This window comes from Embiotoca jacksoni, unplaced genomic scaffold (genome assembly GCF_022577435.1).
Source record: "Embiotoca jacksoni isolate LCO1_2020_lvr unplaced genomic scaffold, fEmbJac1.0.p SCAF_22, whole genome shotgun sequence".
NCBI lineage: Eukaryota > Metazoa > Chordata > Actinopteri > Embiotocidae > Embiotoca > Embiotoca jacksoni.
Window position 1 is genome coordinate 6882985 of NW_027185363.1, and position 20468 is coordinate 6903452.

General features: G+C 40.7%; 2 protein-coding genes across 4 annotated transcripts; both read right to left on the minus strand.

Moving 5' to 3' along the window:
• Nucleotides 1-464: 464 nt before the first annotated feature.
• Nucleotides 465-12241, minus strand: gjc2 (gap junction protein gamma 2). Of its 3 annotated transcripts, none has more exons than XM_069157607.1 (2): nt 12163-12241; nt 465-2853 (listed from the first exon to the last, which is right to left on the minus strand). In XM_069157607.1, the coding sequence occupies exon 2, from the start codon at nt 2822-2824 to the stop codon at nt 1568-1570; it is 1257 nt and encodes a 418-aa protein (XP_069013708.1). In that variant the 5' UTR covers nt 2825-2853; nt 12163-12241; the 3' UTR covers nt 465-1567. The 3 variants fall into 3 exon arrangements, with proteins under 3 accessions (XP_069013708.1, XP_069013707.1, XP_069013709.1); XM_069157606.1 differs by lacking the exon at nt 12163-12241 and adding an exon at nt 11991-12128; XM_069157608.1 differs by lacking the exon at nt 12163-12241 and adding an exon at nt 4842-5163.
• Nucleotides 12242-15956: 3715 nt separating this feature from the next.
• On the minus strand, nt 15957-18180 carry LOC138203057 (5-beta-cholestane-3-alpha,7-alpha-diol 12-alpha-hydroxylase-like). The gene has a single exon (XM_069157609.1). It carries the CDS (start codon nt 17842-17844, stop codon nt 16309-16311), a length of 1536 nt encoding a protein of 511 aa, XP_069013710.1. The 5' UTR covers nt 17845-18180; the 3' UTR covers nt 15957-16308.
• Nucleotides 18181-20468: the final 2288 nt, after the last annotated feature.

A 20468-nucleotide genomic window follows, 5' to 3' on the forward strand; every position in this document is an offset into this window, starting at 1 on the left:
AAAAGTTTACTATGTTTTTTTTTTTTTGTTGCTTCAGCTGATTCTTTAAAAGTGCTGTTTTCTCCCTTTAACTACATTTTCCCTTATTTAAGATAATAAAATGGTGTGTGATTTCTCAGGAAACGCTCCTCCTGCACCAACGCTATGAGTATTACGAAGCTCTTGTTTTTCTCAGCACAGGTTTACGTCCACAATTCAAAATTCTTCTTAGCATACTCATAAATAAGACAGATGAATCTCAACATGTGTTATCCCAAGCGTGAAATAAAATGTAATCAGCTTTAATAAATTAGTCATTTACAGTTTGCTACAAGCGCTACAATATATTGCTATACTTGTGAACATCCAATTTCCTTGTAAGTTTCTGACTTTGAATGAGGCTTCTAGAAAGACTTGAAAACGTTTACACTTTTAGACGTGTCTTTGTTATTAGACAAAGCAGAGAGCTACTGTAAAGCAGGAAATCAGAGGTTTCAAATAAGTTTATTTTTTCATGAATAAAATACTAGAACAGTCTTTAAAAGTTTGAGGCACTTTGAAGTATGAAAACAGTGAAGGCAGGGTTAACTATTACTCTGAAACCAATTTTAGAAACATACTGCTTCAGTGACATGCCTAAACACAAAGTAAGGGCTCATTGAATAGCTAAGGATGGGATGTTTACTGCAGTCTCTCCTATTTGTTCCCAGTTGCAAAGCATGCTTCAAACGTAAAATGCTTCAGATTGCAGAAAATCGGATCTTAATTTCGAAAACAATCTGATTTTCTCTTTGTTTACCTCCTTCTCTTCATGTGTGACACTGCAAGGCTTTGAAAAACAGTAGAATACATAGAGGCTTCGCACGCAATGACTGAAATATCATCACAGATGTTTACCAGAAAAGCCCTCAGCGACACAGCCCCATTTCATTATCTTTATCAAAATATTTCACATTTACTTGGCTTTAAGCAGCACTCGTCAACACCACATCCAAAAACACCCCTCCAAATATTAAACATGCATCTTTCTAACAACAATCACCATTCTTCAGAAATGAGTCATTGTGCATTTGTGCACTGTTTTTCACTGCATTTTCAAATTTGGGTCGAGAATACAATCACACACTTTCATACAAGATCAATTTCTCCTCTTTAATCCAGTTCAGTGGTCATCAATGGTATTTCAGATAAATAGCCTGAAGCAGTCTGTTTTGGACATTTTAGTAGGGATTAGAGATGTTGAACTAAAGTAAGCATATCTTAACCATATCCAAAAGCTATGGCAAGCACAACATGACACACTACATTAACAAAGAGGATTCATGATACTAGATTTGATAATTTCTTCACGTGTTGTCTTCTTTTTTATTCCCAAAAACTAATCCTACTGTGTACTGTACGTCTTCAGCTAGTGTGATTGAAATCTCACTTGTTATTGTCCAAAGTTGTATCTCTCTCTCACACACACGCACACACACACACACACACACACACACACACACACACACACACACATCCTCCAGCTGGCTCACAGTGCAGTTCTGGAGAGAGTTTTTACTGCTAATCTACTAAATTAGATTTATTTTATTTAGATCCAGACAGAGGTCTTCCCATTTTTTACGATGGTTGCAGCCTTCTCTGTGGCTGACTTCGGCCTCGCTCCTTGTTTCTCCTGGACTGTGTTGACTCGATTTTGTTCTGCCATCGTGCCCCCCGATACAGGACTACTGGCCCTGGAGGTTTGTGGGTGGTTTTTGGTTTGGTATGTTTGAAAGGCCATGTCGAGCTGCTCCTGTGCAACCCGCAGGTGCCGGTGCAGACTTGCGAGATCAGAGGGGATGTTCTCGTCTGGGCTGGTGCACTGCTGCTCCTGGGCCACGTTGGCCATGTTCTGCTCGTGGGTGATGAGGCTGTTGGGGATCCTGCTGGGTTTGTCTGTCTTCATCACAAGGTTGTAGCCTGGAGGGGAGGCCGGGATGTTGCGAGAGAACGGGTAGCCGTAGGACGTCCGTCGGCCCCGGTTCCTCTTCATGCGAAGAGTATCCCGAAAACTGCCAATTCCCAAGTGAAGCATCTCACACACATTTAGCACAAGACAAAGACAGCTCACCACATACATAATGAGGAGGAAGATTGTTTTCTCTGTGGGCCTGGAGATGAAGCAGTCCACTCGGTGTGGACAGGGTACCCTGTTGCATACATATGAAGGACTAACTCGAAAACCATAGAGGAGATACTGTCCGGCAAGGAAAGCGATTTCAAAAATAGCTCTTGACATGAGTTGAAGGACGTAAATTCTCATCAGGCCTTCTTGCATAATTCTTCTGCGGCCATCGTGTTTTGGTGGGTCTTTGCCGCTGCTGCTTACTGGTTCAGGCTTGCCCTCCTGCACCTCCAGTGTATCCTCATAGATCATGGGCTCAGCATCATCATCTTCCTCCTCCTCCAGGACATCCGCCAGGTGGTGGCTCTCCCTCCATCTCGAGTGAGGAGGTGGCTTTTTGCGCAGTCTTTGGTGCTTCCTGCGCTCCTCCTCCGAACTTCGGGCGATCTTGTGGATGGCATATCCCATGTACATGATGGAGGGAGTGGAGATCATGATGATCTGGAAGACCCAGAAGCGAACATGCGACAGAGGGGCGAAGGCATCGTAGCACACGTTGTCGCAGCCCGGCTGCTTGGTGTTGCAGGTGAACTTGGTCTGCTCGTCCGAGTAGATGGACTCACCTCCGACTGCCGTGAGCACAATGCGAAAGATGATGAGCACAGTCAGCCACACTTTCCCCACGAAGGTGGAGTGGTTGTGGATCTCTTCCAGGAGGCGAGTGAGAAAGCTCCAGCTCATGTTGCTCTTACAAGCTTTTCAACTAGAATCTGTGAAGAAAGAATGACAAATTCATTAAGATCTAACGGGGACTGCAAAGTCGTGAGATGTATTCAACATTTTCGTAAAACTGTGTCACCCACAATGAACCGTACTGTTCTTCACACAGTGGTATCGGCATATTTAGTACCTTTGCTGTTTGTGTGAAGTTCTCCGACCAAAGCAAATCCACAGCAGGGTTGTAAGTAAAATAAATCTTCATTATTATTATTATTATTAAATGAAAGTAAGTAAATAACAATCACAAAGAGTCTGTAATTCTTGGATTCAATTTGAAATCAATCAAGTCCTTAATACGCAGATAACTTTATAAGGATGTAGTTTCTGTTATTTTGTAGTCATAGTTTTAATTACTTTGGATATACTCCAATGTAAAATATATCAGTGTCATTAGCAGAGTAGGGCTTCTTGGCATAGAGGAGAAGTCTATTTTTACGTGATTGTACTGTCCATACAAAAGTCAAGGGCTCGTGTAGATGCATGAAGGGTAATGCCATTCAGACACACTCGAAAAGTTTTTGAAATGGCACAAAATAGAGAGAAAAATACTTAATCAGCCTCGTGAAAACCGACAGGGTTAAAGACTGAAAGCATAAATTGAATCCGACAGAGCCCTGAATGTACGAAAAGCCCATTCTGGCACCAGAGTGCGTTTCAGTCAGAGGGCCACTTGAGAAACATACTGCTCCCTCCGCTTTAACGCTCCATGCCCAACAGATGACATGAGATGTCACGGTGTCATGCTCTCCTCACGGCCAGCGTCACTGTTGACTCTGTGAGGCAAACGAAGCTGCGACGCGGAGACAGCGTAGACTTCTGTCCCTTCATTCATTGTCCGGCGCCGCAGAGTTCACGTTGATCTCATGACTGCGATGCTGTATTCCCTGGCGTGTGATGTGACATCTCCCCTGCCATCTGAGGGAACAGGAGAGGCTTGTTGCTCCGCCACAAGGCCTCAAGCACTGCTGACGCTGGGGAGGGGTACAGCCACGCGGAGGCAGATGGCACCTATGGTGGGCGGCTCATGTCTGCCCCAGGACGGCATGGCAGACGGGCTCCTTTTCACTGAGGAGTCACGTTTGAGTGAATTTGTTGTGTATCATAGCGTCAACCTTAGTCTTGCCACAATAACCACTCCTATATGCGTGCTGTTTTGATAAGGGCTTCACAACCTGGTGGAGATTTCATTGTTAGTAGAACTCGCCCGGATAAATAACTCCAGATTTTCACAGTAAGAGTAGTAGAGTAAGTACACGTGAGTATTCTCGTTAATGACAACTTCGGACCAAATAAAAATTGAGATCAGAGATTAGACTCATAAATTTGAGCTAAAAAACACATCTGTTCAGATGTCATATAAGGCGATTAACCCCCCAAATAACAGACCATTTTTGTTCTAATGTTTGTCAAATAAGGAAAAACAACAGCAAGACTGGCTGTGCTTTGAGGATTTAAATCTTTCTGAAATACAACTTAATGTATAATAACAGCTAAAGAGGTGTTGTAGATGTAGAAAATATTAAAATATATCATATATTATTATTGTTGTTATTAAGTTTTTAAATTTCACAAAAAATAGCCACTGTCTATTGAAGACAAATTAGAAATAGGCATTTATTAGAGAGTACATCTATAGTTAAAAACCCTCTCTATGATGAAGGCACAATTCTCTATTTGGATCAGGTATTTCATCACAAGTGCAGGTAAAAGCCAAATATATTATTATTACACTTGCATGGTAACAGCTTTCCAATCGTGAGTTCAGGCGCTTTGCATATTTCAAAATGTTCAATAGACTATTTAATTTAGGTTGCTGCAATAGAAATTGTCTTTCCACGGGGTTAATTCGGACACAGGTCCTCACGAACGGTCCCCGAATCCATCGTAGCCGTATGAGCATCTGCAGTGACGTAACAGAGTAGTTCAGCAGAGACTATTATTCAGTCGATTCAGGGGAAAGTCAACTGAAACAACTCACCTGGAAAAGTTGCATATGCTTTTCCCATCCTGAAGGTCTCCTTTGCCCTTTCTAGATATCCCTTGCACAATCTGATCCGTGGACTACCACTTCCATCCTAATGACCTGGGCTTCCCCCGTCTAATTAGCAACTTCCAGAACAACAAAAACAAGAACAGTGACTAAACTTATCGGACTTCTTTTTACCCCGTTTTCCCACTCTGTGAAGAAGTGAGGTCTCGCCGCTGTGAATGCCTCACATTCTGGCTTGTGTCTGGTTTCTATTACACCAGCCTTCTGCCCAAGAAGGAAGTATAAAAAAACAGAGAGGCAGAAAAAAAAAATCCTCCTCTGGCTAGTGACCCTCATCCGAGGGTTCAGACTTGAGGATATCGCACTGCAGATTGAAATGAACACCCAGCTGAGGGAGCGTGCTAATCGCAACACAGTCAACCTCCCCCCAACGCTCATGTGCAACATTTGTAACACAGATGATGGGAGTCTCTCTCTCTCTCTCTCTCTTTTTCTCTTACTTCATCTCCCTTTCGGCCCCTCCATGCTTCCATCTATCTGTATGTATCTCAGCTTAATCTCCGCGTGACCCCTGACGATTTATAAACAGCTACAACTCACTGAGAAATAAATGTAATACATAGAGTCATGGGAGACATTTGTAAAAATGCAAAAGGTAATTTAAAAACATCAGTACTTCCTTCCCTCATTCACTGTCACACAAAGCACACGCGCATCCACTACAGTAAATGCAGATTAGCGAGCTCTATTATCCTTCAATTACATAACAGTTTACAGTGGGTGACAGTTATGAAAAACAACTTTGGGGAAGACGAAGACAGGTAATTTGAGGACAGCAGTGTCACAGAGACATAAGCCACCTTGCCTCTGCGCAGATCCGCCAGAATGTAACCAGAAGGTACGCTCAGTCATATCGAGTGTCATAATATTTGAATCCTCTATCCAGGCAGATGGCCAGATAACAGAGCAGTGGACAGGTCGCACTCTCCACTTCTTTTCCGACTTGGTGTTTATTCTTGAGGCTTTCACCTCGGCCTGCCGAGCGCAGTAGCACACGTTGTTACTTAAGGCATCTAATGGAGTTTTTGGTCATGATGGCACAGGTGGCCGCATGTGGACAAGAAGTCTCTCTCTGTCTCTCACACACGTACATGTGTATTTCATGATCTTTTCTTAGTCTGAAACGACACAACAAAGCACAGATGAGGAGGGGATTCATGCGTGATTAAAATAGGAAAATAATTTCTCCATGTCTTGCTGTCAGGTTTTGGAAAGGATCTAAACTCATCTACTTTTAATAGAGTGCAGATGAACGGGTTAGTGTCTGGCTTGCATTAAAGAAATGTGTCTGGTCATTGTCACAGTATTATTATAATGTTCACTAGGCCCTCAATAACCCTTTAATTATGATTGGTTTACAGATATAAAGCAAAGAATAACGTGGCAGCAACATCAGTAAGTCCACCATCAATCAGAACGTAGTTTCAGCTCAGTTCCTTAAGTGACGATGAGAAGCTCTTGATTTCCGTCGTCTTCATACATTGTCAGAATATTACAAGTGCAGTAAGAGCTCAGCAATAAATATCAAGACTGAGACAATATCGGCGCGCAAAAAGCCGCTGCATTAAGATCTCGTTCTGTCTGAGTAGTTTGTGGTCTAAAGAAAGCTCTGAGAGCCAAGTCATCTGGGCCTGCAGGACCCATCCTCCGGAGGCCCTCGCCTTCAAGGCTGGCCTCTGCGTCTGACTGAGGAGATGTGGCGTAGCGAGCGCCCCCGGTGCAGCAAAGAGGAAAAGAAAGCAGGGGATGCTGCTGGAGTGACTAGAGCATTCGGAGTTTGGACATGTGCTCTCCCCGAGGGACCAATAAGCACGTGCTTTTAAGTTGCAACGCATTCCTCTCCCTCCAAAATCTTCCCGTCATCCAAAAAAACACAGATGGTTCAGCAAAGACAAGTGAAATAAGTGAAATAACTGATAAGTGAAAATTTGTGGGATTTGAAGTCAAAGTCAATTCGAGTGTTTGTTTCTCGACAGTTGCAGAACTTGCTCTCCGTGGACGTGAGCTGCAGACAGGTTTCAGGACGCTGAGAGAATACAAAATCTCAGAAACAGGTCTTTTCTGTCAGCAGGTTTTTCTTAAAATGTCAAGGTTTTATCTTTGACTACCTTTTAAAAAAAACAAAAAAACACACGATATCATGTGTCATTACCTTCATTTAACAAAAAAAAAAAAAAAACGGTTATTAATCTAGTAGGTCATTTATAATCGAGCTGCATTTAGTGTGAAAAAAAAATAACAAAAGGAGTTATAAAACAATAAAATCTGCAAGTCAGATTTATTTTCCCAAAACTGCATTCAAATGTTTGAATCACACAAAGTCATATAAAACAAACAAACACGCAGCCGTCAACAGAATGACTGCGTAGCTTTGAATTCACTGTTCCTGTGTCCTCGAACATGTCAGGCTATTCTAGCTTTGGGAGACTGGAGTTCACGTTGATAAATATTGATTGGTCTGCCCAGAGCCAGGAACAATATTACAGTATTCCCCTGTAAGACATCATTTGACATTGCTCTTGTTACAAGGACTGGCACCATGTGACTGCCAAAAGAGAGTGTTTATTATTCATTACTTGAAGGTTGTATTTGATGTTAAATAGATCCCTTTTTTTTCCATTGTGGTAGCATCTGTGAGATATAAATAACTTTTGAAAAACCTAACATGACATTTGACAAATTTATTGGCTTGTTTCATGCACTTACAGGTAAAATTCATCTAAAAAAAAAAAGAAGAAGAAAAAAAAAAAGCGGTGCAGAGCGAACACTCGCTGTATAAACCAATTCACAAATGTGTATCAGTGTATCCTGTAATTACAGAAATATTTGAGTTCCCAAACAGTTCTGCCTTTAAGAGCTCACTGGGGGCTGTGAGGTTTTGCGGTGCACTGAGTGGCGAAGTGATGCAACACGGAGGAGGGAGCATCTCGACAATTCTCCTTGGCCGCCACAAGTGTCATCACGAGAGTTTTGGCCACATGTATTTACTGAACAAAGTTGATTTGAGCAGACTAGGGGCTGTGGAGGTCTGTGTTTATGTAACAGATCAAGCTCCACCATGTGACTTGGCTGTGCCCCCCCCCCTCCTTCCCTCCTCTTCCTCTCCTCCTCCTCTTCCTCTTCCTCCCCCCCCCCCCCCCCCCGGAGAAAAGAGTGACACAAGACACCAGAGCAAAAGACATTCAACTTGGTGCTCGGACTCCTCCTCTCTCATCCTCTCCTACCACTATTATTAAGCTACGCTTACCGGGCTGTGAGGGGCGATCCTATAGGCAGCCTGAGAGTGGTGGCAGTCCCATCGCATTTGTTCATTTTTCTCCCAGTTTCTCCGCCGAGTCTATCCAACCCCCGGGCTGAGTGCGTCCCGTGCCAGTTTTACTAAGGCTGGACTCCACTGAAGCGACTGAGATGAAAAGCCTTGAGGTGGATGCCAACAACTTCCCTCAGCCAGGGCGCCGCGTCTCCCACATACGAGCAAAGCAACTTATATTGAGTGTGCATCGCACTGCATTCAAAATACAAAGGAAACTTCTTACTAAAACAGCCATGTCATCACACAAGCAAACAAAGTGTGCAAGCGTCAAACCTCATCTTTGTGCCCTTTAAAGATGTGCCTCCTACAATTGGACAAATTCTATTAAGCACTGGGCAAACACACCAAGCAGCAAGATTTTAAAGGCCCTACAGAATAATGGTGTTCCACTGGAATAGGTCTGCTGCCTCACAAGAGGTTCATTTTACCACCTCGAGAATCTCCAAACATGCTGCTTACAGTATAGACATTTGTGATGAGGAGGTGAGGGGAGAAATATGATTAAAACGATGTAGGTGATCTACTGTATCACTAATATGAGTGGACTTTGTACCAGTTTACATCTGAGGGACAATTCGATTTTTGTCATGGGAATTTTGGGAACACTTCAAAGTGTACAAACAGCAGTTCAGCAATTTACAGTTTTTAACTGTTGTCAGGTGACTGTACGGCTGTCGACTATGTGACACAGTTGAGTCATGTAATATTCTTCAGGAATAGCATCCTCTAACAAGTATACCTAGAACAGTCACCAATTTTTCTTTCATTCTGACTTGATTTTGTTGACTGTTTAGCTTGCTCCATGTAAAGATGATGAATATAATGTAATTTACCTGTATCCAAATATTCTTTGTAAATTAGATCCATAACAGCACACCTTAAATCAGATTGAGCTATAGAAAAAACAGACATTCGGAAAGCAAGGTGGTTGATAACAGGACACTGACGACTTATTCTTGGTATTTTTCCAGCAAATTCTTTGGATGCTTAGGGGACCTGGAGGGAATATAGGTTCTAAAATTAGTAAGAAATTAACAAATGGCACATATTTTGTAGACAAGATCCTTTAAAGACAAAAAAAAAAAAAAGCGCCACATATTCATACAAATATACAAATATTCAGCCATATACTGAATACCAAAACTTAATGTGCAAAAATAAATAAAATAAAAATCAGTTGTTAAGTTTAACTACATTCATACAAGTCGGTGCAACCCAGTTTCATTTCAATATCATATCCCTTTGTTATCCCTCAACACCCCGACAATCTACTCTAATTTTTAATTTTTTTTAATTTTTTTTTTTTAATTTTTAAATTTTATTTCACTTTATTAATCCCCGAGGGGAAATTTCTTCACTACAGCAGGGGGGCTCTCAGGGGGGAGCTGCTGCAACAGGCTGCCACTAGCGCGGCACCAGGTAACCTGAACTGAGGTGCATGTTTTTGGATGATGGGAGGAAGCCGGAGAACCCGGAGAGAACCCACGCAAGCACAGGGAGAACATGCAAACTCCGCACAGAAAGGCCCAGGACCGGATTCGAACCCGGTTATGAAGGCCTTCATAAATTTACCCCCAAATTACTCTGATCTGAAATACCTCTATTATAATACAATTATACCACATTTTCAGTTCCATTCGATACTTCAATACGCCCTGTAAAATAAGACCGAATCAAATAATTAAAAAAAACAAAAAAAAACAGACCAAATGAATGTAGGAAAATCTAAAAGGAAGAACAAAAAAACAACTTGGCACCTCTAGTCCTTGAGTCCTTATTTATGGCAAAAGGCAGTGTGATGTCATGTAAGGAAAGGTTGTGTCCTTTGGGTGGCTGGATAACAAAAGTATTCAGTATATTCTTACTAGAATCTGGCACTGTGATGAAGCCCTTGAATAATTATAAATACTCTATAATTAAGACTGTATGATTGAAGTGAACTACATCAATAAAATCACTTTCGTTCACAAATATAATGTAATGTTTAGCTGCTTTGTTACACAGTGTTATTTTACACCGACTGGCTGATGAGGTTTTCCATTAGGGCAGTAAAAGCCAACACAACTACTCATCCAAATAAACAAAATAACAACGCTTTGCCTGCAGAGCTGCAGGGCCTTAATCTTTGACATGATCTTGTCTTTACCGTCTATGTCACGGGCTGAGCTGGGGAAAGCCCAAAGGAGCAGCAGACCTAGTCAGGGTCATTTGCACTATCAGAGATATGTTACTGCAGCTCCTCCTTCCTCTCAGACGCCTTCATGCCGTTGCCCTTCTCCCGTTGAGTGAACTCCAAACACTGATAGCGACGCTGCAGGACCCCTATGATAACGGCCATATACTCTCTATCTTCGGCGTACACTTATGCAACGAGAGCTCAGATCAAAACTTTACATATGCTCGTACTGTATGCGTAACAGTTAACACACGTGACATTCAAAGCTTGACTCTCGAGTCGGTGATAAGAACAGACAATCTGCTGAACGAAATATTCACCTTCCAGGTCATTGTGAATATTCTCAAGTGAATATGTGATTATGTATGCAGTGAATCATACACTGTGTTGATTAATTAAATGCTAGTGAACACAAATTAACCAGAATTTTTTTTTATATTTGAAGGCCTCCTTTAATTAGAGCTTTATTTTATTTCTCATTTTTAGCCACAGGATGGCAATCATGCATTCAATTAACGCAGACTCCTCTGACCTTTCCCAAACATTTTAGAAATGTTGAAATTCACAGGCATAAACCGATCTGACCTGTCCAGAGACGGTTGTCACTGACCAGGTTCAACGATAACAGTCCTGTTAGTGTGAGCAGTAAAACAAACAAACATGTGGCAAGCTATCAAGATCACAAAGAACATTACAGTGAAAACCTTCACAAGATGAGATTCAGACTTTGAAGGCATTTAATACATCTAATTATAAGATGAGGAGAGTAGTTATTGTGTAATTCATGCTGAATCCCAGCACAATTCATATGCAGATTACTGTAGAAGAAGAAGTATTCACATCCCTTACTTAAGTCAAAGTACCCATACAGCATTGTTAAAATATTCCATTACAGGTCAAATTCTTGCATTAAAAATCCTATTTAAGTAAAGGTACAGAAGTATTAGAAGCAAAATGTAGTTAAAGTATTAAAATAAAAGTCCTGGTTTGGTCCCTCTGACTAATACAGCTAGTTTGAACTTTATATGCAGTTTTATTAACAGAGGCAGCAGATAAATCTGAGGGCCATCAGATTGATTACTGGGAAAGAAAACAAGAAAAGACGGATTCACATGTTTTGATTCACCAATCTGTTTTCAGTTTTTATCCTTTTCTCTTCTGTTAGATTTTTTTTGTGTGAGATATTGAATCCTTTTAACAGTTATTGAAATTGAACCATGTAAGAGGGTTAGAGGGAAAAATCTCTGATTGGTGGAGCTGTTAACAACTCATAGACATCTGAAATGTGAAGAAGAGTTTGGAAACCACTGGTTTAATCTTTAACAATCTGTTCTATTTCAAAATCTTGTTATATTGTTCATTGTGTAAAATCTTCATATAGTAAGACACTAAAGTTCTTAATGTTAACTTAATGTTAAATGTTAGCTAAAATAGAAATCATTTTAACCCTGTAACACGACAACACACCAGCAGAGGTTAAGATAGTCAGCTGCATTAAAAACCGTGAAGCCTCACTTAGTGTCTCCTTCACCCGCTCTAAAGATTTTATGAACTGTATTATGATTCGGCAAAAAAGTAGAACATCTACCTGCTTATTTCTGCCACTTCAACTTGAATGAACATCTTTTTTTCCCCGCTGAATTTAAATGCTGCTAAAAATTTTAAGCTATAAAGCCAACGAGAACAGGCTATTAAAACCTCCGGTATAATCCACGGCACCAGACTGCAAAAAAAGAAGGACAATGAAAGGCTGTACCTACTTGTCCATGTGGTTAAAGCAGGAACTTTTTCTATTCTTTATGGTGGAGCATCCTGGGCGGGCATCCAGAGGCATCGTTTCACTGCTCAGGCTCCGTAGTAGGATGAGAAAAACAATGGGTCATTTTTCTTCAAAACCCCTCACCACCAAGTACAGGCAGGACTCTCAGGAGACCAGCATCCTGCCAAAGGCCCCATTGTTCGCCAGCTCGTCCGCCTCCATTGCCATGACCACCGACTGTTTATCTATTTAATCCAGGATGACCAGGATGACTACAAACCCATTCATTCACACAGAAATCAGCAGTGTTGTAGCTCTGGACCTCCAAAACCTTCATTTTCCTGATTTAGCTCAGTGTGAGTGTGAACATGAATTTATGACCACAGTTATCAGCAGCTATACATCCCGTTCTATTTTAAGTCAATATTCAGTGTATTACTGGATATTCCACACATTTTAGTATCTGTCAACCTTTTTTCTGATGCATGTTTTGAAGAAACAAAACAAGCATCAGCAAAGGTTATTTTCAAGGCCAAGCAGCTTGGCCAACAGCAAAAGTATTTTCCTCATCTGGCTTCAGAACACTTTGTTGTTGTTTTTTGGCAAGTGATGGAAATATAGGACGACAACCCCTGTCCCAGCTGTCCCATGGTGTGCCAAAAAATTTGATGAATACCAAAACAATTTTTTGTTCTCTTTGGTACTAGTTTGGACATTGAACTTGCACAAAGAGTCAGTAATTAATTGTAATGTATGAAAATAATTACCTTAAAACTAATGCACAAGAAATGCACCCCAAAATGTGCGAAATAAAACACACAATGAATATTTAGAACCATAGGAGAATGCATCATTGTAATCACACAAGCTCTTATTTATTTATTATTTAAAACAGCTATTTGTCTTTATTCTAATAAGGAAAAAGCACATATTCTGAAAAAAAAAGTTGATCCAATAAATATACTGTATACCAGTAGATCTCATATTCATTCCATATTTGACTGGTCCTTCCAAAAAAATCTTTGCATCTTTAAAAAATATTGTCCTTTGTTTATTCAGCTGGTGCTTCTACTGCTTGACATCTGCCTTTCTCCCAACAGGATGCAGCCCAGTAACGTGTTTATTTTCTTATATAACATTGCAGTCAGCCTGACTAGAAACCCAACAGGTGGGAAAAGCACAGATTAAATCTTCAATGAAGTGTTGTATTTTAAAAGTCTGCTATTTCATCCATTGTGTTAAATCTTCATTTTTAGGAGTGAAAGCTGTCAAATACATGTAGTTAAGTAGAAAGAACAACACTTGAGTAAATATAGTACTTTCCACCACCAATTTCTCATCAACCCAGGAACCATCATGACAAGGTTTTAGTTGATATTTTAAATTGTATCATTTGTCATCTGTCAAAATCCCACTTCATTTTCGTAATTAAAAAAAAAGCAGCTGCTCCTTATCTTTAACCATAGCCTACCTGTTTTATTCTGTGTGCATGGGGCTTGGCGTGTGGTTTTGTTTCGCATGTGTTTGTGCGTGTCACCTGCAACAACAGACAGCATTGAGTGTTAGAACCCACATCGAAGTAACTGTTTGACTAAACATGGTGTGAGAGGGTGTGTGAAATTTTCTTTCCCTAAAACATTGAGTTCTTTGTCAGTTTTGAGTCTAAAGGTCGTGAAAGCACCTTTAACGCAGTAAAGTACCAACAGAGGAACCTGTAGTGAAATTTTGTCCTGATATTGCAACAGCAGCATTTTAATTTGAAAATTTACCGCAACATCTGTGATCTGATCTGTGGCAACATCTGATCTGTGATCAGTTTTTTAGGAGAATATAACCATGTTGTGCACTTTCGGGTCCAGGCAGACTCCTGAAAGTAAAGTTTATCGACCTATTTCCAAATACACTGCAACCTATACTCATTAGCCATTTGACGTCACGGGATTTTACCTCTTATATAAACTAAGAAGTGAATATTGAACCCAGCAGTATGTTACATTAGGTCAGCGAGAGAAAAATACCCATTTCTAGTCTCAGATGCCTTATATTAATATAATTTTAATATTAATATTAATATTACATGCTAAAGTCCCATCCAATTTATATGGTGAGTTTAACCCTCGTGTTGTCCTTGGGTCAAAATGACCCGCAGCTGTGTTCAACCAAGTTCTATTTTATTTCTATATTTTTATATTTTTTTGGGATCATTGGTCATCATTCTTCGAAGAAACCCTCACAGCCTCCTTGTCACCAATGATCCCAAAAAGTATGAAAATAAAATAGAACTTGGTTGAACACAGCTGCGGGTCATTTTGATCCAAGGACAACACGAGGGTTAAACAATGTCTAATGATGATGTTTAAATTTCGCAATCGGTAATTGAGCAATTCACTGTACTTTTTTTCTCCTCCAATAGGCTTCGGCATCATAAAATGTGATTTCTTATCTTGGCCACGTAAAGGTTTTACTACAGGTTAGAAAAACTCTAAAAACAGACGTGTGTTATCGCACCATCACGTAAAGAAAGTCTGTGCTGTTTCCGGAAAGTCAACGTCCCTGAGTAAAACCTGACCTTGACCTCGCAGTGAACAGTGACACCACTTTTATAGTGTGTGCATGGGTCTGATCTTGACTGACAGATTAAGTATGTGTGCAAACATGAGAGATAACATCTGCACTCTCTGCTGTTACACAAACAGAGATGTGATTTTTGATCAATAAATTAAATAACTAATGTTAAAATGGATGTGAAATCAAATCTGCAAAAATTAAAAGAAAATTTAAAATAAATCAGTGTTTGCACTGAAAAATATTGTGTTGGCCTTTAAAATGTAAAGTTCCTCCAGATTATCAAATGATATCCACAACCATTTATTTTATTATTCTTGTCTTGTATCTTCCCAAGTGTTGGCGGCAGCTTTCTATTGCCTAAACCATTGAAAGTTCTTACTGATCCTGTATCTGCCCCGACTCCAGTGATAGACGTCTCTGATGAACTGACTCAATGTGTCAATAAGGTGTAGAAAAATCAATCAAACCCATGATGGTGCTTCGGTGAGTGACGTGAGATGCAAGGGTCAAGTTGAAATGCTTCAAACCCCAAAGCAGAGGGAGGTCGACACACATCTGCGATGGAAACCATGGAGATGAGGTGAAGAAGTTAGAGGAGACCGTTCTGGGTCATAATTTGATAACGCAGTGATGTTTATTGGCAGCAGCTCGATGGAGGGGAGAGGCCACAACGTGTGGCCGTGCACGGTTGCTAAACCACTCTGTCTAAACTCGCACAAGGGTTCAACTATCGGGAACACATTGGTTCCAACAATGATACGAACGTGTCCTTGGCTGAATACTGCCAGACTAAGAGACTAAGAAGGTTGTGCCCAGCATGACCACAATCAACCCTTATCATGAACAGTTAGTTCCTGAGATCCTTGGCCTCACATTCAGGGAATCATTACTATGTCAGGCATAAATATCTAAAGACATCTAATCAGTAATATCTGTAATGACGTGCAGACTGCAGTAGGTGGAAAACGACAGGATCAGGCAAAGTATATTTCAGGTGAAATTACTCATCCATTCTCATTCCAGTGGAGTTAAACATTCAGCCTGTCTCCTTCAACAGCAGCTAACATAGAGTGGTATACACAAAATTAAAATGATAACTCCATACAAATCTTCACCTCTGAATGTTGCTATTTGCTAGATACTGACATTTCATGGTGTATCATCGTACAAGTGTACATATGGCATCACCTGTTAAAATTATCATCCTGGAAAAAAAGAAAGTCACTGTTAAATTGTATTTGTTTATTCAAAATCATTGTTGACCAGATTAAACTGTTCTCTGATCTGGGATTTCTGATCATAAGAGAGGACGTTATATAAATGAAATCTTCAAATCACAAAATCCCCATTTGCATACATATTAGTACTTATTTTGAATAGAGTTGACAATTTAGTAATATTCAAAACGATATCTAAAATATGTAACTTTTGCAACTACTTCCACAATCTGCTCATTGAATCATCAGCATTAATACAAAACATTTCATTGCACAACATGCTGTCATGTTCGTAGGAACATGACGAACAACTGATAGTTTATAGAGATGTTTAAAATCGCACTATGATTCATGTGATTGGTTTAATATCTGAGTCTGTATCGAAACTGAACATCTCTGTCCGGCTGCATCGATCCAAAACCCCATCGCCTGAAGTCAATCCCGGGTATCTTCTCATCCGGATCCTTCAGCTCAAACTCAAAATACACCAACATGAGGAAAATAAACTGCTTCAGCTCGTTGGTGGCAAAGAAGCGCCCGGGGCACATGGAGACCCCGGCGCCCCACGGCATGTTGTAGTACTTCACCCTCTTCCCTGATTTGTAGAAATCAGTTTTCTTGCTCCCGTCTGGATTCAGAAAGCGGTTGTATTTGAAAGAGTGAGGGTCGGAGTGGATATCTGGGTCGACGTGAACGGCACTGTAGGGAAAGACTGACATCCTGTCGCCCTTGCGAATCGAGTATTCGCGCCCATCAGCCATCTTGAGGGTCATGTCCTCGAGGACCGCCCGGGTGAGGAGGGGAGCAGCGGTGAGTCGGAGGGTCTCATCCACAGCACTGTCCAGGACGGGCGTTTTCATCAGCATGTCACGGGTCAGGTTGATTAGGGGGCCGCCTCGTTTGACCTCCTGCCCGGTTTCCTTCAGGACCTTGTCTACTTCTTCCTTCACTGCTGTCATTGCTTCTGGGTGTTTCATGAGGAAGAGGAGCAGCCAGAAAGCAGAAGGTCCCGTGTTACCCTGAGAGGCCCAAAGAAGCACAAACATGTACTTGTTTATCATCGACTCTTTCATCCCCATCTCCTCTCGAGCCTGCTGCATTTCCGACACCCAGCGGCTGATGTTGTCCCTGGCCTTCATTTTCTGCACTGACAGAGCTTTCCAGAAGAACGACTGCAACCTGAACGCCTCTATCTTTTCCATCGGTGGAAGGATCCCGTAAGCCAGGTTGGGGAACAGTTGGTCATATTTACGAAACTCGTAAAACAAGGCCTCCGATTCGGCTCTGTCTTTCTCTTTGGCTTGCTCCTCACTGCCTTCTGACTTGTGTGGCACGTTGCCATACAAAGATAAATAGCCAGCTCTGAAAACAATGTTGTAGCTGTGAATGAAGAGGCCGTCTTCCATCCAGGTATTCAGGTCTGCAGCTGAGCCTATGTCGTGCAACATCAGGTTCTGTAAATTTTCCATCATAGCTTGTGTCATTACTTCCAGGCCTTCCCCCTTCAGATGCTTGTTGCTGCTTATCTGGAGCATGTTGTGTTCTTCCTTGACGGCTTCATAGCCAAACACTTTGCGCACCAGCTGCATTGCGAAGTTGCTGAAGTCCAGTTTTTCACGGCTCTCCTTTACAAATGACCCAAAGGAATGAGGATCTTGAAGGAATGTGAAATAAAACCCCCCCAGCTGTACCGTGAACACATCGCCGTATTTTTTCTGCATCCTCTCCAGGAACTTGAATGTGTCCCTACGAAATTCTAAGACATGACCCAGCCATGGGATTAGCCCTTTATCCAAAGGTGGCTCTCCCAGTCGCCTCTGTCGAAACACCCCGAGAAGGTACAGACCTCCGATCAGAGCAGCGAGAAAGGCAAGGAGGATCGGCAGCAGCAGGCCCATGACTGATCTCTTTGACAGCCACGATGTTATTTGAAGTTAAGGTCCACATTCAACAAAATAAACTGACTTTCGCTCCTCCCTTTCTGTGCAGAGTCACTTTCAAAATTCCAGGAAATGCTTAGGCTGTGCTTCCACATAAAGAGGAAATTCCCATGTGTTTTTTTTTTTTCCGAAATGCGTAAGTTTTCCAGTGATTACTGTCATTCCTACTGCAATGGTAATTTTGAAAGTGAAAACATACATGCCTGGTATCCATTTTGTACTGCATGAAGAAAAGTGGCGTCTTCAGCGATGTTCTCATAAACTGCACTCTGACAAAGACGATCATCTTCACCAACGCACAGCATGAACCTCACCATGGTCGCTTCCCCTCTGACTTGCAAACACTCAACAGTCAAAGTGTCACATGAGTGCTCGATTAGACAGATTATTATGCAATAAGGAAAACAACTACGTCATCTGGATGATTAAATCAAGTAGAAAGATTGTGAGTAAAAATGTTGATCTTTTCAATTGTTGATTGTTAATGCGTCAGTTGCTGATTCATTTTGTGACTGGTGAATAAACCTTACTCACGATGGTTCCAAGACATGAGTCAAAGAGCAATGACACTGTAAAACAAGATTAGAGACTGGAGCACACCACAGGTTTATCTAAACCAGGAAAATATACCTGTTTCAATCCTGTCAGAGACATAAATTGTCATCTTTTGGTCAAATAAGGGTGTTAATGAGTGGAAAGGTGGAAACAGACATATAATCCCATATCCATATTAATAGGTTAATAGGTCAGTCAGTGCTGTGATCACAGACAGATTAAAGTTTTGGGCACAATTGTGATAACATTTGCCCCATCTGATGGGAGTTACACATTTAATACCATTACGGTGACCCTAAACTTAAATACATCAAGTTATTACTGAGGCAACTGCATTTCTCTTTTTAATTATTTTCCCCACAAAGAATCTGGGCCTATTTAGATGTATTTAGGAATATGACAAAAAGTACTTTTTGAGCCAAAAAAGTATTTAGTATTTAAAAGTATTGAGTATTTAGGAATATGACAAAAAGTACTTTTTGAGCCAAATTAAGAGCCCTTCAGCCCCATGTTTTTTGTTGTCTAGAAGGTTAGTACAATAAGCAAAGTAATGTTTTGACAAAATGTCTTTGAACAGAATTCTCCAGAGTAACCTTATGTACAACGTCTACAAGGTGGATATTGATGTGCATGCCTCTTGTGTCGCCCCCTCGGTGGACATGTAGCACAACCTACTGGAGCATTTGTGTTACTGGTGTAAAAAGCTGTAGCGGCTTTGAGTTCACAGTTCAACCCACATCCTGTTTGTCGGCTTTCTTTAGTTCAAGATGTATTGCCTTGAGCATCGAATTACTGAGCTCCGTGATGTGAAGTTAAAGGTGTAGATATAAAGATGGGATTTAGAAGCACAATAGACTGGCAATTATAATTTTAGGAAATAAATACAGACACGTGGAAATCAGCTGTGCATTTTTCAATGTTTAGACCAAGTGATTCTTACGCAAAACATACATAGAATAATATATTCAGAATCTACCAAATATATCAGGGCACCCATTCATTTCTTATTTCAGTGTGATCCTAATCCGCTGTTTGTGAATTCACTGCATCAATTGTGTACAAATCCTCTGTAACATGACATTTCTATATATCACCAAGTAATCACAAACTTTCTGAGCATCTTGTCACACTCCTCTATCCTATGAGTGTAATATCATAGGTTTTGTAAATGTTGAGTTATTATTGGGTAGTTACTCGGGGCTAAATCTCCCCGACCCCTTCTGGCTAAGGATGGCCTTCTTATTCAAGGTTGGAGGAGACTGAAAAAGAGGAAATTTGGTTCTTGCGACCATCAGGTTCATTACGGCTGAGATGTAACTCTCTGTAGGTATGTTCAGTGATCGGATAGATTTAACTTCAGCTGAGTTTTTGATCAGTCAAATGTTCAGTAGCCGATGATATTTAGCCATTGGATTGCTTAAATCTGAAACTATGACAAACCTGTATTTACTTGTTGCTGCTGATGACTGGAGATCTTTTTGTTTTTCATTTAGTTAATGATTGAGGACAGTGAGACTTTCATCGAATATGCTACCATTCAATAATGATAACCTCCAAACACATGTATTGATTTGCAGTAATGTTTTTAATGGACTGAATTCATACTAATTTAAGTACATGATGAATATTTTATTCCTATTTTCTTAAACTGCCGAATCTCAACTCGGCAGTCATTCTCAAATTCACCCCTGGATGGAGCTGTGCTCTTTGTTTTTGTTTGGGCTATTTTAATACAACTGTTTCCTTTAAAGCAGGTCCAGAGCAGTGTCATCTCCCTGTCTGTGCACAAGCTGCACAATCTAAATTATAAATGATATATTACTTGATAATTTTCAACATTACTTTTTCAGGTCAGTAAAGAAACTTATATTTTGGAGTGGAAGGTAGGCTAGTTTACAACGTATGACACAACAAAACACTGTGCAAGAAAATGGAAATATCTATAAAATGTTTGCATTTCATTGTGTTCTTAGAAGTGTGTCTGGAAGGTAAGGGATGGCTGATTACTGCGCTTCCACTTTTACATC